The sequence below is a fragment of the Arvicanthis niloticus genome, chromosome 21 (genome assembly GCF_011762505.2).
Source record: "Arvicanthis niloticus isolate mArvNil1 chromosome 21, mArvNil1.pat.X, whole genome shotgun sequence".
In the NCBI taxonomy this organism is placed as follows: Eukaryota; Metazoa; Chordata; class Mammalia; order Rodentia; family Muridae; genus Arvicanthis; species Arvicanthis niloticus.
The window spans coordinates 27882283-27907405 of NC_047678.1; the positions used below are offsets into that span (position 1 = coordinate 27882283).

General features: G+C 53.6%; 1 protein-coding gene and 1 long non-coding RNA gene across 5 annotated transcripts in view; one reads left to right on the forward strand and one right to left on the reverse strand.

Moving 5' to 3' along the window:
* Positions 1–13854, reverse strand: part of Sema3f (semaphorin 3F) — a 28453-nt gene extending 14599 nt beyond the window's left edge. Inside the window, exons 1-2 of one of the 4 annotated variants that reach the window (XM_034483750.2) lie at positions 13290–13854; positions 9287–9447 (exon numbers count right to left, since the gene is read on the reverse strand). In XM_034483750.2, the coding sequence (XP_034339641.1) occupies positions 9287–9398 (112 nt within the window). In that variant the 5' untranslated portion in view covers positions 9399–9447; positions 13290–13854. Of the gene's footprint in view, positions 1–9286; positions 9448–10080; positions 10432–12454; positions 13253–13289 lie in introns of those variants that run through there. The other 3 variants (XM_076918026.1, XM_076918027.1, XM_076918028.1) reach the window with 3 other exon arrangements.
* A 100-nt stretch (positions 13855–13954) lies between these two features.
* LOC143435424 (uncharacterized) lies at positions 13955–18807 on the forward strand. The gene is made up of 2 exons (XR_013105727.1): positions 13955–14436; positions 15738–18807. It is a non-coding gene; the product is annotated as an uncharacterized LOC143435424 (long non-coding RNA).
* Positions 18808–25123: the final 6316 nt, after the last annotated feature.

Genomic DNA, 25123 nt, shown 5'->3' on the forward strand with positions numbered 1-25123 from the left:
AGCCTGGTTCAGGGTGGAGGGGAAGCTCAAGCAGGTATCCTTAGCTGACACCTGCAGTATCAGCAGATCCTAGGACATTAGATAGATCCTCCTGGGCCCAGTACTCTTAAAGCATTGGTTCTCAACCTGTGGATTGTGACCCCTTTAGGGGCCAAATGACCCTTTCACAGGAGTTGCCTAAAACTGTCTTCATGTCAGATGTTTAAGTTATGATTTATAACCATAGCAAAATTAGTTATGAAGTAGCAACAAAAATAATTTTATAGTTGAGGGTCACCTTGACACGAGGAGCTGTATATACTAAGAGGTGACAGCTAGGAAGGTTGAGAGCCACTGCCTTCGAGAGACTAAGACCTAAAAGCTCCAGGGGCCTGAGGTGGCACCAGTACATGTGGTGCTGATTCAGACTCAGCTTGGTCATGCCTTCGGACCAGAGTTGACTTCTGCTCAGTATGTGACCGCTGGGCTCAAGCCTGAATAAGTTTTTGAGCTTGTCAGGGGAGGGTGGGGACCCGGGTGCTGCTTCCTGGGGAGAGACCCACACCCCTGCTCTCACCCAAGCTGGGCACAGGTTGGGTGGGGTGGCATCCGGGAAGGATTTTCCCGTCATGGGAAGGAAGAGCCTTTTCTGGCATCAGAAACTTGTTTCCACAACCGTTCCCAGCTTCCAGACCTCTCCCATGGCTGTTAGACACTCGGTCCTGGCCCAGAATGGTCTGGCCATGGTCCCAGGGGCAGGAACAATCCCACTGCCTTTGGGGCTTGATCCTAAGGGGTCTCTGCTTCCTCATCTGTGGGAAGCAATGGTTGATGCCTTACTTTGAAGGAGCCAGTAGGCGTGTCCACAGCCCTCACCAGAGACCCCCAAATGGGCAGGCCTCACCCCCTGCTGCCTGTCTCTAGGACACCAGACCTGCTACCAGTGAGGCAGGCTGTTGCAAAAGAGAGGAATCTTGGAGCAGAGGTGGGTGACCCGCCCCCTTGGTTACAGCTCCACAAAGCAGTGAGCTCTGACTGACAGCCTGACCTCCCCTAAAAGGGCTGGGGATGAGGGAGTGATAGACAGGTCCCTGTACCCTAGCTCTGACCTCTGACCTCCTGTGGGCGAGTGGCAGCCCTAATCCCTGAGCTGAAGAAAAATGGGATTGGGTGTGAAGGGGCTGCCAGTCTAGATCTTTGTTAGTGCATTGACCACCAGGAAGACAGGCCTCCTAACCTTAGGACAGAAACTGAAGTAGACAGGATCATATATACATATGTATATGTGTTACATATACATATGATTATATGTTATATTAAATTATATATCTACATACATATATTAACAGTGGCAGTGACGTGCACGGCAGAGCCCAGGCAATCCTCACCCAACACTCCCATGGTCTCTAGGGAAGGGTCGCCCTTAGCATCTTTCCCTCCTCCAAAGCTATGAGGGGCCCCAGAGGAAGGCCCAGGGGCTGGCCTGGCCCCCTGGCTCCCAGCCTAATCCTCTTTTAATGAGCGGCCAGCCGGAAGGCCTCAGCCCCTGGCCACAGCTCTACAACCCTGAGAGCCAGGCTGAGCGGGGGCAGGGCATCCCAGAGGCCTTAGCATGTTCCACCCCCAAGCTCAGCATATTCACCCCACCCATACTCAGCGTCAAGACTTCACCCACTGACCAGGTCAACTCTGGACCCATCAGCAGCAGTGGTGTCTGCTTTTGCCGCCATGGGCCCTCCCATGGGCACTCAGGATATAATCTCTTGGGGCTGGCCAAGGAAGGCCTCACTGCTGATCTCCTTTGACTTGGTGATAAGTTGAGTCCTTGGGGAGTAGACCATCTCAAACCTGACCAGGCACTGAGACTAAGAGCCAGGAGGCCCAGGATTCTCAGGCACCGACCCCCCCCCCCACCAGGCAGGTGAGCCAGGTCGGTGCCAACAAAACCAATTACAACCGCTCTCACCCAATTAGCAACTAATTATGGCCTCATAGTCCGTTCAACATAATTAACATGTAAATGACTCGGAGTGTTTATATTCAATAACCACTCTGATTGAATTTAATTTAAATGTCTGAACTGGGAACCCAGTTACCGTATTTCACTACCTACAGCTGCCACTTCCAGGAAACCTACTCCAGGCGAGAGAGGGGTGAGCATCACCCCAGGGGAGGAGAGACGGGTGAGCATCACCGCTCCAGGTCTGTAAACCCTTCGCACTTCTATCCCAGAGGAGTAGGAATGGAGAAAGGTAGGAAGAGCCCCTAGTGGGATCCTCCAGATGGGAAATCCTCTAGAACAAGGGGGTGCGCTTCTTACGGGCTACTGTAAACATCCCAGCTGTACAGTAAACACCAAGCCGAGGATGAGCCACCCAGATGGACGAAGACTCCTCCACTCTTCCTTCCCATTTCAGGGGCCAGGGTTGGGGGCTGGGGCCAGCAGGCTATTCCCACGGCCGTTCTGCCCCACTGCCCACCTGCTCCGCCCAGGAGAGGGCAGACAAGAGACCAGGAACCAGTTCATCCTGAATCCAAGAAGAGCCAGACGGAAGGCACAGCAAGGTCACGACATCCACTCAAACGCATACAAGGGCAGAATGAGAGGCCACACCGCAGACTAAGGATGACTGCTGGTCCTCCCTCCATCCCAGCAGAAGAGGGGTCCCAGATGCTCCCGCACCTCTGTCTTTCCCATGGCCCCATGATATCTGATGATTCTGGGTCTGGACTGTTGGACGGAAGGCCAGGAGGTCTTATCAGGACCCTTACCATGCAGGAGTGCCGTCGGAAAACGGCATGTCAAGTAGGCAGAAGCCAGGGACCTAACTCGTCTTGAAGAAGCAGCATAGTTCAGAGATGCCCTTGTGCAGGGGGTGGGAAAAGGTGACCATGGTAGGGTAACAGATTTTCAGAATGTGCTTCAAGAAGTGCGAGAGGGGTAACAACGGGGACCGCTCTTCCATTTCTCAGGTAGAAAGAGTGAGCCAGTCTTCAGGTCTCCAGTTCCAGAGGTCCCAGGGACTCACCCCTCCTCCCACATTCCAGACCTGGCCCGGAAACCTCTCACTCCTCTCACTTCTCCTCCTCATCCTCCTCCTCCTCCCCCTCCTCCTCCTCTTCCTCCTCCCCCATGACTGCAAAAGACAACAAACTCTCCATGGCTCATTTACTGCTATAAATCACCCAGACAGACAGGCCAGGATGGGACGACAGGCTGGTGGGTATCATGACCCTCCCCCCTGCCCTAGTCCTAGCCTTCATCTCTGCTGTCCTCCTCAGATCCCCAGAGTCCTTGCAGCCCCTTCCCATCACCCTTACAGGATGCCCCAGTCTTAGCCCCCACCCCTTCACATCCTTATGGGGAAACTGAGACAAGAGAACAGAAGACAAAGATGCTTGGGGGTCACCCTTAGAAACTGCGGTGGTGCTAGGTCAGGAAAGGGTTAAAAATCACAACAGCTCAGTTGCAGCCCCCCAGAGTGCCACCCACCTAGTCTCTGGCTGCTTCAGAAACCCACAAATCCCCAGATTCTAGCTGCCTGTTGTATATAATCCCTAGGTCTTGGCCCATAGAGGGAACTGAGGGATCAGCACCAAGTCCCAAGTGAGAAGAAATTTGGTTCCTGGCTAGCTATGGAGACTTCAGAGGAAAGATGGGATCAGAGTAGAAAGTCACATCGAGGTGGCAGCTAAGAAAGGAGAAGGTGGGGGTGGGGGCTGCCAGAGCTCAGTTCTCCAGACTCCCAGCATTCCTGGTCCCTGGAGAGGCACTGATGCTGTGTCTGTCCCCGCCTGTGTAAAGCCAGCCCTAGACAGCTGGTGTTGGCAAGCAGATCAGTGTGTACCCCAGTGGGCATTGCTGAGCTCAAACCCTAGACGGGTCTCCTGGATCCCAGACCAGTAGCCACTGTCCAGGCTCTGTTCTTTGCTAGGTCAGGACCATAGGTCAGGGTCTGGAGCCCAGAAAGCATCCATTCTCTCCTGGGGCTTGAGCAGCCTGGGTGGGAGCTACAGGCTTGCCAAGCTCAGGCACCCACGTGAGCTGGGCTTCGGATTCAGGCTGTAGCCTTCTGGCATCCAAGTCTCTGGCAAAGGCCCTCTTGCTATTTCTAAGAAAAATACAGCAGGAATTCTCTCTGCTTCTCCAAGGACTCCCTTGAGGCAGGACTCAGATTCCCAGGATAGCACTGGGCCAGGCCAGCAAACCTCCTCTTTGCCCACTTTGAGCAGCCTGGGACTGGCCACCCTAAGACAAGCTGCAAAAGCAAGAGCAACACCCATTCCGTGGCGGCGGGGGTGGGTGTCACCACAGATGCCCGGGCTCTGGGAGCCTATGTCACTGGGAGGCCAGTGCTTCAGGACACCTGCTTCCCACCAGTGTATCTACCATGAAGTCCCCCTACCACTTAGATTTAGGACTCTGCTACAGGCAACAGAACTAAAGACCACAGGGTGCTGGGTGGTATGAACCCCGCCTCTGCCCCAACTCTCCTCTCCATCTCTTTTTTCTCTATATGAAGCACCACCTCATCCTGCCTTCTACCCGCCCATGGTAGGAATTCTCTCCCTCCTGACCCCTCTACCCCAGCAGGTCCTTCCTAGGCACCATCTCCCTAACCAGAGGCCTGAATTCTGGAAAGATGAGGAGCCCTTGGGACATGCCCCATCAACCCTCACCTGTCAGCCATCATCCTGGTCACTGAGATTTTTTGTTTGGTTGTTTGGTTGGTTTTTTTTGTTTGTTTTGTTTTGTTTTGTTTTGTTTTGTTTTTTTTGAGACAGGGTTTCTCTGTGTAGTCCTGGCTGTCTGTCCTGGACTCACTCTGTAGACCAGGCTGGCCTCCAACTCAGAAATCCACCTGCCTCTGCCTCCCAAGTGCTGGGATTAAAGGCGTGCGCCACCACTGCCCGGCAGCCACTGAGTTTTTCTTCTCTGCTGTGGACAGTATCCATGTAATTAAATCCACTCAACACCACAATGAAGTCAGAACTATTCCCAGCCCCATTTTTCCAGAAGGTAGTAGGAACAGGCAAGTTCGCTGTTCAAGGTATATTGATAACCACGATGCAAACAAGGCAGTTCTCTGGATGGGCTGGCAGCACAGGCCTCGAATCCCAGCCACCCCAGAAGCTGAGGCAGGAGGATCTCAAATCTAAGGCCTGCCTGGCCTACAGTTGATGCTGTTTTCAAGGTGCTATCACCATTTTCACCTTACAAAGGGGAAACCAGGGCTCAGAGAGCCTAAGCCACTTCATGGAATTCACACAGCCACCAAGGGCAGGTTTGGAGTTTGACCACATCTGGATGATTCTCTCTAAATGAAGGAGGCACTCGGGGGCCCTAGTAGTCAAAGACCAGGAAGCCATCTTCTGAGCTCTCTCCTCTGGAGAACGGGAGGGGTGAGAGGTGTGTACACACGTACAGGTTAAGCAGCCAAGAACCTACTTTTGGGGTTTGCTGTCTCCCAAGCCACAGGGTAGAAGATGCCTTTAGGGGCCCTGGGTGAGATCTGTATCTTGGCAGTTTCTCTTTAAATTCTTTACGATTACGAAGCCGTGAGGGCTGCCAGGGAACATGATTTACTCCTCGAGCATGCACCAGCTCCCTACTCAGTGCCAAGGAAAGCCGGAGCCAGCAGGGCGGGGTGGGCGGCATGCCAGAGCCTGAGACAAGGCCTAGGCTTCGAAGGCCCGACCAGCGCGTTCCATCCGAAGCTTGGGAAGGGTCTGGGTTAAAGGCCAAGGCCCCTGCCTGACTGTTTCAAGCTGGGCCTCCTGCAGTCACACAAAGCCGGCCTCCATTTCCTCCAAAGCCAACTGTCATCCCGGCTCATCCTGGACTGTCCATCCCTCTCTAGTTTAAGAGCTCCAGAACTGCTGTAGCTGTCAAAGCCACCTGACCCCTGCCCAGCTTCCTGATGCCACCATGGCCCCAGGTCCTAGACTTCCCCCCCCCCCTTATTTCTCTACAACTAGAAGCCCCTCAGTTTGGAGACTTGGGGGAACCCTCAGGTTGATACTTCAGCTCTCCAGCCCCGCCCTTACCCCCCCAGTGAAGCCTGGGACAAGGCTCTGTCAAGGCTTGCTTCAAACCCTTACACCTCAACCCGAATTCACCACCCCCAGGTGAAGCTGGTGACTTTTGACCACTCTTGACTTCTGGCTTCGTCAATCCCAACAAGAATCCACTGATGATGCCACATGCAAATAAACTGAGTGGGCAGACATCAGCCTGCTGCCGCCCGCCCCTCCCCCCACCCCGCCCACCAGCAGAGCACTCTTCCGCATGGTGAAGCCAGGTGCACCTAAGGTCAGAGCCCAGCTCCACAGAGGTCCTAGGGCCCTGCCTGGCTCTCACCTCAGCAAAGGCATCCACTTTCGTTTCTGTTCTTTGTCCCTTTCCTGATCTCCCTTCACACAGTGACCACTTGCTCCCTCTCCTGATTCTTACACCTCAGTTTCCCTAACAGCCCAGCTGTGTGGCATCATCACAAGGTCCCTCTCTCCCATCAAACATTTCTCAGCCCTAAATCCTGGCCTAAGCCAGTCCAGACGGCGGTGGCATGGGGGTGGGGGTGGGGGCTTCCTGACAAAAAGTAAACATTCCTTACAGTGAACAAAGGCCCTGGCAGGGCCTGGCACCTCCCTGCTGCTGTGAGGGAGGTGCAACCAGACTTAGAGTGGCCCAGGGAAGGAAAAGCTTTTCTATCCCAACTTGGTTTGTGATTCTGGGCAAAAGGGACTCCAGGCACCATCAGGAGATGGGGGTTGTTGGGTTGGGGGGGGGGGCTTACTGTCTAGGATCCCCAGCAGGCATTCAGAAGCAGGAGGAAAAGATACATCTGGTGCCCTGGAAGTTGGTCCTACTTGGCTCCTTGCTTGTGTCTGGCACTGTGTGGCTGCTAATGGAAGCCCAGGAGATGGACCACAGAAACCTCTTCATCTGAATGAACCCTTTGCTCTCATGCCCTCCTGGCTCTAGATCTGGGGTCCCTGGGCGGATGGGTGGGCTGCAAGCTGGAATCTGGTCTGATTCCTGTCTTTGTTCTTTTATCTTCCCTGAGAAGTGTGGCTCCTCACACCAGCACCTCTGCCCAGGAGAGTTTAGCTAAACCCAGCACGAGGTGACACCTTCCACTCTAACACCCAAGGCTGGCCTTTTCACCCAAACTTGGCTTCTGGCTGTTGTATCCATCTAAGCATGAAAAAGAAAAAGAGTCATGGAGCCCACAGTACCAGCAGTGCCTCTGCCTGAGAGCAACTCTCTATGAACCCTGTTTGTGTACACCAGAAGGGAAGACTCCCACTTCTTGCAGCCCTAAGCCAGCTGTGAGACCCCTATCTCTGAGTTAGTCTCCATCCCACACTTCCCCTCACTCACAGCCACTTCTTGTGAACCCAAGGAGCTTAAAGGGGAGATAACACAGAAGCCAGGGTTCCGCAATGGGGTCACCTAATAAGAGTTTTCAGTCAGTCTCGTGTGCACCCCATCTTGCTTACTGCAGTGTTCCCAGGACTCGGCAGAGCACTGCACACAGTAGGTGCTCAAGTAACTGCTAACCTGAGCTCACATCTAAGCACAATACTATGGCTTAAGGTCAGGTGAGAACAGGGAGGTCGCCCTGGCTGATGAACCTTATAGGCTCCAGGATGGGGTGGCCCCAAGCACCCTCCAGCCCAGCCCTAGGCAGGCACAGGCACAGCAAACAACACCGTAGGCTGGCTGCCAGGAAGCTGGGCTTTTAGTCACTGTGGGTGTCGGCTTCAGAGCTAATTGAGAGGGAATCGACCCAACTTGATGTGGGCGCCAGCAAGGCCAGGACACCAGGGTTCTATTTCTGGCCTCCTTTCTGCCTCCTGCCTGACCTTGGCCCTACTCTTGCCTGAGCCTCAGTTTCTCTCTCTGGAAAACAGGAACAAAGCCTTTGCCCCCTTTGCCCCTAGGGGTCCAACAAGTCTAAAAGGAGTGCACAGAAGACCACCCTACGCTTCCTTGCTTTCTGGCATGAATGTTAATAAAAATAATACCCAAAGCTGTAGACACAGCAGGGTCCTGAGGTGTGGTGTTCAAGCCCCCCCTTCTCTTCTTGGGGGAGGGGACATTTAATGGCCCTAGGCAGGGAGGTGAGAGGGGAAAATGGCCCCTTCAAGATTTATTAATCTGTTTTGAGGAATTCCACCAGGGACGGGTGGAAGTATCAGCCGAATAAATATCTCACCTTCCCAAGCCTGAGAAAGGAGGCCCTTAAGACCCAGGACCAATTAACTCTTGTCTGCCCATCAGGACTGGGAAAGTTAACCAGGTCATTCCCCTCCTCCAATCAAGTTGTGGGGGTGGGATGAGGCCAGGAGCCCTGCCAGGGGGCCATGGTGACGAGATAGGGGCTGGGCTTCCGCCAAGCCTGATGAGGGAAGGAAGGTCAGCACAGCCTTTCACCCAATATGGCTGCTGGGAAATCTGGCCAGCCTGGGCTGAACTGGCCCCACCCAGGGCAGGAGGCTAGCCAACGTTGCTTCTAGCCAGAGGATGGCCAACACAGGACTCGGCAGTAACTCTAAATCCCTGAACATAGCCACTGCTCTTCACTTCAGTCCTATGATGCATCAACACACACACATACACACACACACACACACACACACACACACACACACACACACACACGCCCCTTGAAGAAGTGTCTAGCAAACAAGCCACGGGTCCTGGATTCTCACTGTGTTCACCTCAGGTGTGGCAGATGCCAAGGCAGCGAGTAGAGACACAGCAGACCCCAGGCCCTCATTATTAAAGCATTCACAGGGGTTCTGAGGTACCAATGCCTTTCACACTAGTAGATGCCCTCCTTAAGCCCACCAAGGATTCTATTCTCCCACAGTCCTCCAGGCACCACATAGCAAACCGTGCTTCTCCTCAGGGACCTTGGAACACCCACTGCTCACAGGGACACTTGCCCTGGTACCACACACCCAGCAGAATGTTCCTGACCCTCCCGCTGGCTGAACCTACCTCATTGTCTCACCTACCCTAGAAGCTGCCTAGGACACAGAGAGGCTCGACACCAACAAACCCCCGAGTTATCTCCCAGAGCTCAAAGAATCCAGTGCCTAGCTCAGGACCCTCTCCCAGAATATCTTGGCCCTCTAGGTTCCAGCCTTTCCCAGCAAGCCCTGCTTCTCTCTTCATGCTTGCCTAGGAAACCCCAAGAGGGTCAGTCTTTGTGCCTTGACTGCTCCTCTTCCCTCTGCAGGAAAACCAGCACCGTAAGAAAGGGCGGTTTGAGAGAGGAGCAAAGAAGTCCCCTACCTTTGAATGACAGTCGGACTCTAGGTGTAGCTGGAAGCTGGTCCTGGATAGGGGTAGCTGGCCAGGCCCCGGTCAGCAGGGAAGCCCAGAGGATGAAGCCAGTTACAAGCATTGTGGGAGGGGCCTGGGGCCCAGGAAGCAGGCTCCAGTTCTGTGGACACCTGGGAAGAGAGCAAGGTTGGAATGTGTGAGCTGGTTTCCTTAGGCCGCCTTTCCTTGGCCAAAGGCGGTCTCCTCGCTCTAGAACCCTCTGGTCTTGAACTTACAAGGATCCTCCATCCTTGGCCTCCTGAGGGTTGAAACTGCCGGAGCACAGCACCCCGTCTACCTTCCCTTGTACCTCAGTTTCCCTTCCTGAACAGAGTGCTGGAGTCTCCATGCTCACAACCCTCAGCTCAGGACAAAGCTCGTGCTTTCTTCTGCCTACCTTTGTCCGGGGAAGTGTCACCCACAAGCCTGCAGTCCATGGTAGTGAGCCACATGGGAGCAGCAGAACTGACGGGGTAGCTAAAGGACCAAGCCTTACCCTCTACTGTCCCCTGGGTTCCCTGCTGGAACACAGGCAGATGGCAGAAACCCTGTGGCTCACAGCAAGTTTCCACGCTTTGCCCACAACCTACAGAGTGGCTGTTCTCTCCCATGTCTAGATCTCTTAGAGCAGTAAAGTCTGCAACTAATATTGGAGTGGAGGGTAATTATGGGAAGATGGGAAGCAAGAAGAGACACACAGATGACCCAAAGCAGGAGGGATGGCATCAGTCAAAAAAGAACAGACAGATAATAACAGGACTCACATTAACTAAAAAAGCAGGAAGCAGGAAGCACTCAGGTTAGACAGGCAGAAGGACTTCCTCCATGGAAAAAGTACCAGCTCAAGGGTCAGAAAGAATGCTAGAATGCCCAGTAGATCTGTGAAAGGGTATATGCCAGATGCACTGCTCCCTTCAAAGTCACCCATATCCCTGGCAAGTCCAAATTTTAATACTGTGTTTTTCAAATATTGTTTCCCCAGGCAGGCTGGCTGTTGGGTAAACGCAGCCCAGCACCAGTTGTTGTAACATATTGGTCCCTCCCCATACATGTCTGCGCCAGCTCCCACCCCCCACCCAGAAAGCACTAGGGGTGAGGGCATTAAGCATAACAGCCTCATGGCCCCAGATCTGCCCTGTCTATCCCCTTTTCCCATGGGAAGCAGTATGACAGACCCATTTCCAGGACGCCAGAATATGTGTATGTTAGGATGCGACTCGTTCCTCCCCAGCCGGGACAGTGGGGCTGAGACAAGGCCTATGCTCCGCTCCACTGCGGGCTCCTGGACTCCAGTGCCCTCCTCAGACCCAGCCCCCAGCCCTGGAGCCCTGCCTCTCCTGCCAAGGAAAACCACTTGGTGGTTCCTCAGACAGGAAGTGCAGCTTCAGCTGACTCCTCCAGCGGTGCTCTCGGAGTGCCCGGCACACCTCTCATTTCTCCAAGATCTCCCCATCCCAGACGCTCTCTCCCGGGGAGGCTGGCTGGCTGGGGGAGGGGAGAAGCAGCCCCAGCCCCTCCCCCATCGGCTGGGGGCATAAAGCTAGTGCTGACAGAAATCATGGCAGGCTCCAGCACGGAGGCAGGAGGGGAAAGGGCTAAGCAGTTTCCATCACCCTCGGGGTGCACCAGTGAACCTCCGTGAACAGTCCTGTATATAATCCACACATCCACACCTGCATGCCCACGCACGCCTTCACAGGCAGGAGTTTGCTCAAGAACTTGACCTGCTAGTGGGGTGCGGCTCAAGGAAGCTAGAAGAGCAGGATGTAGTCTGAGTCCCTGAGAGCTTTGATCAGGGGGCTCATGTCAACAACCCCCCCTCCCCCGTGACCTCATTTTTCTTGTATCCATTTTCACAGTGACATGGTCAGGGTCACCAAAGCTAGTGTCGGACTCACTCAAGGTGTCCAAGAAAGTAGGGAATCTTTCCCATGAGGCTCCTACAGGGAGCTCCCACAATTCTCTGGCCCTTGAAGGAGTAAATTGGGGTGGGGGGGATGTGATGAAGTCTGCTAGGGCCTTAAAACCAAATCCAGGGCCCCTCTTTGGGAACCTAGAGGTGGGGACAGAGAAAAAAAAAAGAATGAAGAGGAAAGGAGGGACAGAGAGGGGAGGGGGAGGGGGCGGCTACAGTCCTTTCCCTTCAGCTAGCCCCTGGATACCTTCCATTCAGCCCCAACCTCCTTAAAACCCCCAAGTCAGAACAAGCTCGAGTAGGTGGACAGGGGAGGAACAGTCACCGCCACCTGGGAGCCCACCAGGAGAAAAACCGAAAAGGAGGAGAAGAAAGCTGGCGGGAGGGAACAAGGGAGGGAGGCAGCAGGCGGGAGGAGGAGAGAGGGAGGAGAGAGGGAGGGACGGAGGAGAGACGCCTGAACAAAGAAACGAGGAGCTGGGGCTGGCAAGGGGTGCAGGGAAGGGGCGGACGGAGGAAGGGGTCCAGAGGCACCTGGGGGCGGGACAGGGGGCCAGGTGGTCAAATTGTCCAGCCTGATCCAGACCTCCCAAGCTCATAGTGTGTGTGTCTATGTGCGTGTATGTGTGTGTCAGGGGGAGCCTGTCTTAGCGAAGGGAGGTTGGCTCCTCTAGCTGAGAACTGCCTCGATTGAAGGGAGGCAAGGCAAGAACAGAGCTGTGGAGGAACACGGAGGAAATTACTAACAGCACCCCACCAGCTCATCACCTAACCCCCCCAAACACACCCCAAGACTCCTCCTGGATCCTCAGCTTCCCCCTCCCCCAACACCTCATAGACCAGGAAGCAGATCTGCTGGGACTGAAACCCCCTTTTGTGGTCAGGGTTTCCCAGTCAAGGTCACCTGGGCCAGGCTCCATCCCCACCCCCAAGGTACGCAGAGTAGCGGGGGCTGAGGCTGGGCTTAGGGCCTCTCCAACCCCCACCTTCTTACTTCCGGGCCTGGCTCCTTTGGAACTAAGGGGGAACAGTGAGGATAGACACGACTGCATTCTTGCCTGGCCCAGACAAGATAGTCCACTGGGTCTAGGCACACCCCCTGAGCAGCTGGAGAAGCAACCCAGGCTCCATCCCACCCCTGGGCACAGTTTTTCCATATCTGTAACTAGGGTAGCGGGTACTGGAGAAACAGAGTGAATTCGGGGGCACGGGAGTCCTTCTACCTGGCCATGCTCCACGGTGGACACAGGGAGGCTTCAGTTTGTCCTCTCCCCAGATGTTAATGGACTGGTGGCAAAATGCACCTATTTCAAGGATGAGGAGTTATCGGTCCGGCTGGGACCCCAGCCTTACTTCCAAAGGACTCTTCATCTTGACATTTTCCTTGCCTCACCTGCTCTAGACAACCCGCTACCCACCATGGTCCCTTGCCCACTTCACCACTAGGGCCCGTGGTTCAAACTGGGGCTTGACTCCAGGCTCTTCCAACTTAACAACACCTCACCTACACCGAGACCCCTGAACCCAAGCAGGACCAAGATGCAGCTGGGGGCCAAGAGATTGGCAAATGGCTGGAAGAAAAGCTCATTTGAAAACAGATCCCCTTCTCTTGCTGTTCCGGGCGACCCTCCACGTGGGGGCTTCCGATTTAGACCTTCCCCTGGGACTAACCTGATCTTCAGACTAGAGACACTGAGGTAGTGCAAACGCGCCGTTTGGGAAAGAGTGCTGCTGCAGGCGTCAGCAGAGGACTAAAACAGAAGGATCCGAACACCCACTCCGCGAGGGTGAGGGTACCCACCCAAACCTTGTGGGGGTGGAAAAAGTTAATTCACACACCGGTGATCCCGCAGGCCACATCACCTAGTCACACATCTTTACAGCGCCCGGGAGCGGAGGGGGTCCAGGACGCCGGGACAGGTATGAAGCACATCCTAGTCCTGTCGCCTGGTGCCCGCAGACAGAGTGCCACGGTTCGCCAGACCTCGCGCACTTCTAAGGAGTTGCAGTGCCGTGGGTCCTAGTGGGGTCGGGAGGTCGCGTTCCCTCCGTACTCACCTCGTCCACGGCGGCGGGGCCTGGGCGCCGGGCAGCGGTGGCCGCCGCAGTAGCGGAGAGGTTTGCGTCGGGCCGGTCCGCCTTAGCTGCCCCCCGGGGCCACGGCCCTGTCCGCGCCCTCTTGTCTCTGAGCCTGAGCCGGGATCCGCACCGCGGTCTCGGCTTCACTGGTTCCCCTGGCTTCGTGCACGTCAGCAGTCGAGGCCCCGGGCCCTAGCCCGGGCCATGGAAAGGTTCAGGGGCGCTCGGGGCCGCCTCCCCCGGGGCGGGCTGCGGGCGCCCCCTGGCCTGCGCGCCGAGGGCGCATTCCCCGGTGCGGGGCGCGGGCGGCGGCGCGCGCTAGGCTACGGAGCGCTGCGCTGGGCTCGGCCGGGTGGCGCTGCGCTTGCCTGCCTGCTTGACTAGGGCCCGGAGACCAAGCGGGGCTGCGCGGGTCCTCAAAGCGTACCCTGGCTCTGCGCTGCGCTCCGGGCTCCCTGGACCGCTGCGGTTTGTTCCCTAGCTGCCCGGGTCTCGAGGCCGCTGGCGGGACGGGACGCTCGGAGCCGCGCGCGGAGCGCAGGCAATTGGCCGCCCGTGGGCGACATTTGCATAGCACGGCCCCGCCCCGCCGGGCCCGCCCGGCCCCACCCCCGGGGCGGGACCCTCCCGGCCACCGCCCCGCCCCCGCTCCACCTGTCCGCGGGCTGGGCTCGGGGTTCCCAGGCGGTGGGCAACCCGCGCCAGGGGAGGCTGCTCTGCGCCCTACACCCCCGCCCTGGCATCGCGGGCGGCGCCCCCGCCCCGCCCTGGCTTTGTCTCTCCGTGGATACACCGCGCACATCGCGCCTAGTGTTTACCCGGGCATTCAACTCCCTGGTGAGAAGGGCTGGAGCGCAGGGGAGCAACCAGCCTGCACTCACCTGCGCGCCCCCTTCCGCGTTCCTCCTTCCTACTTGCTGCCAGCCACGGGGCCCGCGTCCCGCGGCGAGGACCTGGGACAGCCCAGGCCTCTCAGCAGGTGGCGGTGCAGCCCTTGGGACTGGGACGGTTGGCACTTCTGGACCTTCTGACAGATGGCTACCTCCAGAGTAGGTCAAGTCGGTGCAGCCCAGCCACTAGCTCTGTCCAGCTACCCAAATGCTCCAAGTGACCACCTCAAACACCAGTAAGTCTCATTTCAAGCCAACGGCCCTCACAGACTTTCCCTTTACAGTGCCATATTCCAGAGAACCCAGATGACATGAGGACGACTGGCTATGAAAGGGACACTTGCTTTCAAATCTCCTCAACAATTGAGCAAGAGCCTCCCCTGACCCGAGGAAGGGTTCCACTGAGCAGCCCATCCCCCAAGGTCATGGCCTCATCAGCCAGAACCACTTCTCAGCCCTTCCCCACACACTCTTGCCGTGGTCCCAGGAGGCTTTGGCCCTCTTTGTCCTCTGCTTCCTCCCTGTCTTCCATCTCCTATTCCCTCTCCCTTCTCTTCTATCTCTCTCCTGTCTTCCCCTTTCATTCTCTCTGCCTTCCACTCTTCTTTCTACGCAGACCTCCATTTGTCTTCTTCTCCCCGTCCCTGCCCCCTCCCGATCTCTCCTCCGGTCTCCTTTTCCATCTCTCTTTTCTTCTTCCTCCATCCTCTCCTTTTCCTGGCTACAATTCCCAGGAGAGCCACTCTTCCTCTGACCCACTGACTGGCTGGTGGGTCTCAGAGGGCTGTTGGGGTACTGCTGAGGGTCACCTGACTCACAAGTGCAGTGCTACCTATGCTTCCAAGAGGGGCTGAGTATTTAAGGTGAGGAAACCTCTACCTGCTGTTTATGGTGATTGTGATGAGGGACAGCACTTGATCACCCTAATGTCATGCTTCATTCAAAGCACTAACGAGGCTAGGTGCGCGGACGTGTGTGCCTTTAGCTTTTAATCTAGGCACTTCTCTGAGTTCCAAGCCGGTTTGGTCTACATGGCGAATTCCAGACCAGCCAGGGTATACAGTCAAATCCTGCTCAGACAAACAAAACAGGTTCACACACACTGACAGGGCGAAGGGTGTTGCTCAATAGTAAAACACAGGCTTAGCATGCATGTGCAACGCTTGTGTTTGGCCTGTAGTGCCATAACCAAGTAAATCATTGCTAATCGGCTCCCTCATCCCCACCGATCCCCACCAGGGCCATCTTTGTGGTGACCATCACAGCACCACCACCACATGGGCAGCTCAGGCCTACCCTGACTCCTCCTGTGATCACATGGCTATCCCAGGGGCTGGGGAGACAGCGGCTCGGTGGTTAAGAAAGAGCACTGCTGCTCTTCCAGAGGTCCTGAGTTCAATTCCTTCCGAGGAGCAACTACAACCATCTATAATGAGATCTGATGCCCTCTTCTGTCATGCAAGCATATGCACTAAATACATAAACGATTACTGCCATTGCTATGGCTTCTAGGACCTTCTCTTCCGTTCTTCCACAGCCTCCACATGTCTCCTTGAAACCCTTCTGTCACCACCAGCAGCAGCAGCATCCTGAAGGCAGAGTTGTAAGGGTGTGGCAGAGCTCCAAGCTCAGGGCTGCAAAGGATTGCTCTCAACTAACCTGTTTACGTGAAGAACCGCTCAGACACAGAACAGTTCATCACACAAAGGCCTCTGGTGATGGTATGATGGGAAGGGGGCCAGGAACAAGAATTGAACCCGACTATGTGCAGAGTGAAAGGCCGGGTCCCCTCTAAATGGGCCGAGAGGGATGAATAAAAAAATAAAATTTTTAAATTTGAGTATCAATAAGCATGGTGGCACATATCTACAATCCCAGCAGTTGGGAGGTGGAGGCAGGAGAATCAGGAATTTGTGGTCATCCTCAGCTACATAGCAAGTTGGAGGCTAACCTGAGCTACATGAGACTGTTTCAAAAATCCTAAAGGAAAAGAAGGAAGAGGAAGAGGAGGGGGGAAAATCCCCTAATACCCAGGTACTAAGCTGGTCACAGAAGCACAGGCCTACCCTGTAATCCCAACACTTCAGAGTCTGAGGTAGGGGCTGCATAGTGAAATACTGTCTACAGATAACAAGTACTAGGTGCTGTGTGGGTAGGGGTGTGGCATAGGTCTTTAACCTCAGCACTCAGGAAGCCTAGGCTAGTAGATCTCCATGAGGTAGAGTCTCATGTATCTCAGGCTAGCCTCAAACTTACTAGTAGCCAAGGATGACTCGAACAGAACCTCTTTTTACCTCCATCTCCACAGCGCAGGAGTTGCATTTCTGTATCAGCATGTGGTACTGAGGATCAAACCCAGGGGTTTGTGCATGCCTGTTCAGTCTATCAACCAAGTTATATTTCCAGCCTGTAATATGTTATTATACAGTACTATCTGAAGAAATAGTATATAGTTTTCTGCAATTTTGTCTTCAATTTTAGAGAATCAAAGAACCTTTAAAACCAACCCTGGTTTAATACCAGCATTTGGGAAGCAGAGGCAAGGCAGACTTATGTGAGTTTGAGGCCAGCCTGGTCTACATTCTAACATCCAGGCCAGGTGGGCTACATCTTGAGATTCTATCTCAAAAAGCTAAAACAAACAAACGAATGAAAAGCAACCACAAGTTGGAAGGACTCCTTTTCAGCAAGGACTCTAGCTACTTACTCTGGGCGATCTTCAATCTTGTGAAGGAAGTGGTCCTATTTTCCCCACCCACCGTAGAATGAAGAAGGAGACAGCAAGTAGTGGGCAAGACGTGACCACCAGGCTGAAGAGAACAGGCATCTTCAGGAGTTGAGAGAAAGCCCCAGGACCGAAGGCCAGGCTCTGGTGCCTACAGGGAACCAAAGGCGTACAGCAGACAGGTGCTCTGGAGCTGGCAGGGTGCTGGAGCCCCAAGCCTCACTTACAGAGTTCAATGTTTTGATTGAACTCAATCGTTATTGAATGACCGTGAGAGCAAGCCTGAGTAGCACCAGATCCATTCAAAAGATAACATGGAGCCAAGAGGCTTAGACAGAATGGAGGGAGCTGACATCCTACCCAGCTCAATGGACTGTCTTCACCCTATGCACCCCCCAGAGTCTTCTTGACACCCCCCCCAGAGTCTTCTTGACACCCCCCCATACCCATTAGCTGTTCATGTTCCCCCTGAGAGGTTGTCCTAGGGGTAAACAAAAAGTCCTCTGTGCCTCCTCTGTGAGACCCTCAGCTCCTGGCATGACATGCATCTTCTGTAGTTCCCACTCCAGTCACATGACAGGGTCAGGGGAGGGCATTTGTGACTTGGCTTCCTGAACCCTTCTGGGGGTTCCAGGTGGGCAGGAACTGGCTTAGTCCCCACCCTGGATGATGGTGCTTCCTAAAAACAAGAGAAAAACTCCTTCCTCAGGACCTCCAGCTCTTCAACCTGGCCCAACCGCTTTTTTGGGTTTTGTTTTGTTTTTTTGGCAGCTTTTGTATCTGTGTCTCTTTCTCTAGCTCTTCCAGGCTGTTCTGTGGGAACTGCATTGCAGCCTCTTGGCCTCCCGCTGCCTATACATCCTCTATCTGGCTGCCAGGTCTACCACTGGATAAAGACAGAAGCCTGAGGATGCATTTCCCCAGCTATCCTGAGAGGGACCCTGCCCTCAGCCCTCTGCAGAAGAAGGCCGGACTTGGAAGACCTCAGAGACCTGCCACGCCCCTTGGACAAAGGTGGTTGTCTACACTCCCTCCCCTGCACCAGTCTCCAGGGAACCTGTTTCCCGGGCCTAGCAGGCAGAGCAGGCCCTGGCCCGCCCAGCATTGCTGGCTCAGATTTCCTTACTTTCTGGTTTTCTCATCTCCCCTGCCCCAGGCGCCACTGCCTGCTCTCTCGCCCAGCCCCCAACCCCGGAACTGGAACCAGTGAGGGGGAGAATTGGGAAGGGGCCTGAGAGGGGGAGTGGGGCAGCCGGTTGGGCAGCACCAAGAGGGGGAGGCAGTAAGGAGTCACCCCTGGCCCAGGGCCAGGATGAGCTTTGGTTCAACCTCCTGCCCAGCCTGCCCCAGAGGCTGGCTAGGAGCCGATCAAAAGCTGGAATCACCCACCTCCCTGGCTGCTCACCAGCCTTTCTGCTCCTGTTCCCTTCTCTAGGAACACTCTTCCCAAATGTCTATGCCAGTTGGAATCCTGCACTTCTCCAGGACTGAGCCTGGGCCACCTCTTTCACCCATTAACATGGGACTCAGGTTCCCTCCTCAAGGCTGCCCGCCTCCTCTTATTCTATTTTTGGACTTCTCAGGCACCCTTAGCTTCTTCTAGAACCTCTGGATTCTCATTTTGGAGCCTTTCCACATGTGGTTCCTTTGCATCTAGAGTACCTTTCCAGTTTCCTTCTAGATCCTTCAGGTCCCTGGGCAGAGAGCCCATCACCAAGAAAGCCAGTCCTTCCTTCTGATGGCTGAATCGGAGCTTCCTGGGATCATCCAAATACTAGGAAATCCTAAACTCTGCACATTCTTTAGGCCAGAGAACTATCAGCAACTGCTGCCCTGATGAGTTCAGTGTGAATCATACAGAAACAGACACACGGAACTAAAATCCTTACTTGTTATCCTTTCATTCTATGTGTGAGTTAGAGCATGTGTGTGTGTGTGTGTGTGTGTGTGTGTGTGTGTGTGTGTGTGTGTGTTGCTAAGGAAAGCTGAGCTGAGAGGACCTAAGCTCACTGGCTTTGAAGTGACCCATGACTGAGGGCCATCCTGAACATATCCTGTTTAGACAGGGGCCATATAGCCCTTCTGCAACCCATCAGGCCTGACCAGCCTTCATGGGGAGCCAAGAGCCAGGCCTAGACTCCACCATCTCTACCTAACTTTGCAGAGCCACACCCCCAGCAAGAGTTGGGGGTGCAAACTCAGTGTTCCTCTGCTTCCATGGCATGGACATTTCCTCCAAGAACCTGGTCAGTGATGACCGACTGACAGCAAGGCAGGCAATGAAGCTGCTGGGGATACCTGCCCCACTCGTGATCCTGGCCTTGCCTGGCTCTGTGGGCAGTTCTTAACTCCAGCAGCTCAGGCCCAAAGCCTAAGCTAGCCTGGATTCTCAGGTTAGCAAAGACTTTCAGCTTCACCTTTAAAGTGTACAAAATCCTAGGTGAGCACAGGTTACCTCTCTGATCACCAGTTGAGGACAGGTTACCTCTGAACTCCGGCTTGCTTAGCAGCCACAGCTACAGACCTCTAAGGCCAGCTTCACCTTGTATCTGACTCTGTGAAAGCCTTCTCCCTCATTCTTCCTGCCCCTGTTCCTCCTACAACTCTGGCGAGATTTCAGGGTAAGGTGGGTGCAAGGTCACATCTCTCTGATTATCCAAAGGTCTCCATGGCTCCTACTTTGTTGAAAGTCAAATCCAAGTTGGGCACAGTAGCACACAGCTATAATCCTAGACTCAGGAGACTGAGGGAGGAGTTCAAAGCCAGCCCTGGACACCTAGTGAGACCCTGTTTCAAAAAGGAAAGAAAGAAAAGAGAGAAAGGTTTCCCCAGGTTTCACATGATGGAAGCAAAGAACTGTTTCCCTCTGGTTTTCCTTGAGGAGAAGGAAGATAGGAAAGCTGTCTTAAGACAGTTGTCCGGTTGTCTCTGTCTCAGCCTGTCCCTACCTCTCTGACTCTAGTCCTCCTGGCTACAACCTTCTCCTTCCATACCTGGGCCCTCCCAGCCTTGGGGCCTCCACTGTAACCCGTTCTGTTCCTGGTTCCTGCACATTCTTTCTGCAGACACTGCATGCGCTCACCCTTACTGGCTTGTCCCTAGCTCCTGCCTCCTCAGCAGTCCATTCTGACCAAGATGCTCCCAGCAGTCTTCATTTCCCCCTTGCCCTCCTCCCTCCTTTTCTCCTCCCAACATCCCTGTTTTTATATTCAGTGGTTACTCTGCCCCAAGAGGGCAGGCAGGTCTGTTTTGTAAGTTGCTTCTCCAGATAGTGAGTACAAGACCCAGCTGGATTGAGGGTGCTCCATGTTCTAACCATGGGCAGGGAGCTGCTTTCCCCACCTCGGGCCTCTTCTTGCACTGCGTGTGGGGATGGGCAAAGAAGGGTACATGTTCAATGCTTCTCCCATAAGAACTGGCCTCAGGAGAAACACTCCTGAAAGCAGCAGCTGCAGCAGCAAGGACTCAGGGTGGATTCTTCTCCATCTCTACAAAACAGAGACGCAGAGACATTTTTACTGCGAGCTTTCTAGGGGCAGACACAGTGGCAGAGGTGGATCTCAGGGCTAGGAGAGACCCCAGTGGCTCACGGACAAAGCAGACCATGGCAGCCTCTGGTCTTGTGAGGTTTCTGGCTACCTCCCAGGACCGCATCTGCTCTGCACACTCCCTCCATGTGTCTGTGTGGCCCCGTCCTGGGGGAGGGGGGGCCAGAGAGGGTTCCACAGCAGCCAGGCTTGCAAGCTGGAATCTGGACTTACTTAGTTCCAAATGACTGGGGAATGTCCCTTCCGTGACAGTGGTGGCGGCAATGGCCTGCCCCCCACCCCTCCAGTCCCTCTCTCCCAGCAGGGGAGTGAGGCCCAGATGAAGGCAGCCCCCCATAGGAGGGGGGAAGGGCTAGTGCACAGACATTGGGCACCAGGCCATTAGGCCTTCCTCCCAAGGCCTAGTTACAGGTCATTCTAGAAGAGGGATTGCAATTTAAGGTCACCATCCCTTCTCTCCCTCCAGAGATCTGAGGCCAGAGCATCCCAGTTAGATCCCTAGCCTCCTTGATCAAGGAATCGGAGAGGCTTCTGCCAGCAAGGCATCTGATGTACAACAGCAATGGGATGGACCAACCAGGAATACTGCTTTTTTTAGAAAAACCTCCCCTTTACTGAGTGTAGCCTTTGTGCTTTGGAGGATGGTAGGGCACCAGGTCCAATGCCAGGCATGTGTGCAGGGAGCTAACTCAACCCTGGGCTCACTCTGTCCAGAAAGCTGGATCTCCATGCTCTACGTAGTTGCCAAGCCAAGCGGTTACCTTCCTGTCATGGTAGGGCTTGATGTTCAAGCATGATTGGGCTGAGTGGAGACCTGTGCCATTTGTGGTCTCCAGCCCTTCATCTCAGGGTGGGGTAGGGAGCCCCCGCTCTATTATTGGAGATCTGTGGAGTCCTCGAGCCACATCATTTTATATATATAAATGTTCTTGAGGAGGAAGAACCTATCTGATTTGTTTTTTTCAAGACAGGGTTTCTCTGTATAGCCCTGGCTGTCCTGGAACTCACTCTGTAGACCAGGCTGGCCTCGAACTCAGAAATCTGCCTGCCTCTGCCTCCCAGTGCTGGGATTAAAGGCATGCGCGCCACCACTGCCCAGCAGAACCTATCTTATTTTATCTGTGGATTCCAGAGCCAAACCCCTTGGATATTGGGTCCCCTTGAATATTGGGACGCAGCCTCAAAGAGAAATGACTAGGGCTTCCTTGAGGATGATGGGGCATGACATGTTCTGATTTTGATTTCATTAAATTCACTTATTTATTTGCTGTAGCATTATAGGTTGGCCTTCAGCTCTCTCTCAGGATGACATAGAACTACTTCTTCTTCTTCTTCTTCTTCTTCTTCTTCTTCTTCTTCTTCTTCTTCTTCTTCTTCTTCTTCTTCTTCTTCTTCTTCTTTTTTGGTTTTTTGAGACAGGGTTTCTCTGTGTAGCCCTGGCTGTCCTGGAACTCACTCTGTAGACCAGGCTGGCCTCGAACTCAGAAATCCGCCTGCCTCTGCCCCCCAAGTGCTGGGATCAAAGGCATGCGCCACCACTGCCCGGCCACGACATAGAACTTCTGACCTCTCCACCTTCACTTTCCCAATGCTAGGATTACAGGCATGTGGCTACCAAGTCTGATTTTATGTGGTTCTTGGGATCAAATCCTGGGGCTTCATACATGCAAGATAAGTAATCTATCACCTGAGCGACACTCCTACCCCTGATTCCTAGCCTTGATTCAGATTTTAAAGTATTTCCTCTGGCTAATGTGGACCTAGAAAGAATGTTGTGGCTTCCCAGAGGATTGGCCCCAAATTTGGCTGGAACACTGGGATGTTGCTAGGTTTGTTTGTTTGTTTGTTTGTTTGTTTTTTCAGAGAAAACCAGGAATCACTGTTTTCTTCAGAATTCTAACCCAATGGGTCTGACTTGGATTTTGAATTGGAGATACAGGCTACCCACCTGGCCCTTCTATCCTTAGACACACAGCCAGCTTGACAGACCTCCCTGCCCTCCTCTCCTTCAAGAGTGATTTAGACTTTAATCTGAAGACAAGTTTGTACAGAGCCTCAGCTTGCTGTCAGAGAAGCAGGGAGCAGCCTAGATGGAGGGATAAGAATCCGAATCTGGGAAGAGGCAGGGGGAGGGAGGGACATGGTTTAGTTGAGACAGCAGAGCAGATCTGACACTCAGCCCTCCTGGCTTGAGAACCCTCAGAACAGCTTGCACTTGTGGACATTGTTCCTGCCAGCCAGTGGAAGGTATGCATGCCTCCTCAACCTACCTACTGTGTGCTACCATTCCTGTTATCCACCAGTCACAATGGCCACAGTTCACAGCAGGGAGGCTCTCTGGGGCTTAAGAAGCACTTGTAATCAGCCCAGTCCTGGGTAACTTACTGCCCAGTGCACAAGTAGAGGGACATTACTACCCAGGAAGGAGGAGCCTCTGCACCTTACTGATGGTTGGGTTCCTCAAAGTCCCTAAGGAGAAACTGAGAGCTGCAGGATGTCCATACATACCTCTTTTTTCTTTTCTTTTTTTTTTGGGGGGGGGGGGGGAAGACAGGGATTCTCTGTGTAGCCCTGGCTGTCCTGGAACCCACTCTGTAGACCAGGCTGGCCTCGAACTCAGAAATCTGCCTGCCTCTGCCTCCCAAGTGCTGGGATCAAAGGCGTGCGCCACCACTGCCCGGCTTTCTTTTTCTTTTGTTTGTGTGTGTGTGTGTGTGTGTGTGTGTGTGCGTGCATGAACATTCACATGGGCAAGGGCTAGAGAGATGGCCTAGCAATAAAGAGGACCTGAGTTTAGTTCCCAGCACCCACATGGTGGTTTACACAACTCCAGTTCTAGAGAATCTGATGCCCTCTTCTGATCCCCATAAGGACCATATATACATATAGTGCACATACATGTGGGTAAAACACTTACACACATAGAGACTGTATGTACACATACAGGTGTGTAGGCAGATGTGTCTACATGTGTGATGGCTGAGGCTCGGTGTTGAGAGGACCCTACTGTATCAGTTGCACTTTATCCTTTGAGGCTGAATCTCTCCGTTAAACCCAGATCTTGCAGCTATGCCTAGTTTTATGGAGATTCTAAAATTTCAGGTGGGCTACCTCGCTCACCCAGTGTTCACGTGGGTTCTTGGGATCTGAACCCAGGGCTTTTGCTTGTGTAGTAAGCACTTCCACCACTGAGCTATCCTCCCAAACTCATGAGCCATCTCTCCAAACTTTTTTTTTTTTCCAGAAAGGAAAGTTAATTTGGGGGCCTTTTCAATTTTTTAAAATCTATATACATGCATGTGTCTTCATGTGTAAGTGTGCACACATGCATGTTAGTGCTCCTGGAAGGCAGAAGAGGGTGTTGAACCTCTGAGAACTGGAGTTGCAGGTGGTTGTGAGCTGACTGATGTGGGTTCTTGGAGAGATCGGCAAGTGCTCTTAACCACTGGGTCAACTCTGCAGCCCTTGCTGCAGGGGTTTGATGTACATAGATCAAATGAGCCAGAACACTGGAGCATCCCGTACTGCCTTCAGGTGCTTGGATTATGCAGCTCCACATCCAGCTTTTTCTTAGGAAGCAACACTTTTCCTTGCTGTCCTCTAAGCCATGATGTCTCAGTCCTCCGGTCCCTGCCTCAACCATAGGGCAGCCACCAGTCCTTCTCTCCAGAGACCTAGTCCTGACTGAGAGAGGAAAGGCACATGACTGTCCTATGGCTAGAACCAGGATAGCCCAGCCCTTCTCTATAAGCTTCTCCCATCTTAGGACAGCTATGGTGGGGGCAGCCTGTCACACTGAACCTGACTATGGAGATAATCTCACAGTTTATCCCTAGGCCTCAGTTTCCCTTTCTAGGAAGGAGCTGTCTTTAGCATTACCTGTTTATGCTCAAGCTCAGACACCAAAGTTTCAGTGCCTCCAGCAACACAGGACTTCAGCTAAAGGTGGCACTTCTAGCATGATCATTTATTGGGCCTGGAGAGATATCTCGGTAGTTAAAAGCACTTGTCGGTCTTACAGAGGACCTGGTTTAAATTCCGAGCACCCACATAGTGATTGATAACCATGTACAACTCCCAGGCAATCACATACATTCATATCTATACATATATATTCATATACATAAAATAAACCAAAAAAATTTTTGTGCATTTTGTATTTTGAGGACAGGGTTTCTCTACATAAACCTGGCTGTCTAGAACTCACTTTGTAGATCAGGCTAGCCTCAAACGCACAGAGACCCACCCGCCTCTGCCTTCCACTGAGATTAAAGGCGTGTACCACCTCACACAGCCTAAAAATATTTTTTTAAATTGACTGATGGATTGGGACGCGGTCTTATGTAGCCCGGGCTTCATGAATTTGGTATGTAGCTGAGACTGACCTAGAATTCCTGATCCTCCAGCCTCTACCTCCTGAGTGCTGAAATCACAAGGATCTGTCATTATTTTCAGTTTACACTGCCCTGGAGCTGGAATCCAGGGTTTTGTTTTTTGTTTTTTTGTTTGTTTGTTTGTTTTTTGAGACAGGGTTTCTCTGTGTAGCCCTGGCTGTCCTGGAACTCACTCTGTAGACCAGGCTGGCCTCGAACTCAGAAATCCGCCTGCCTCTGCCTCCCAAGTGCTGGGGTTAAGGCGTGCGCCACCACT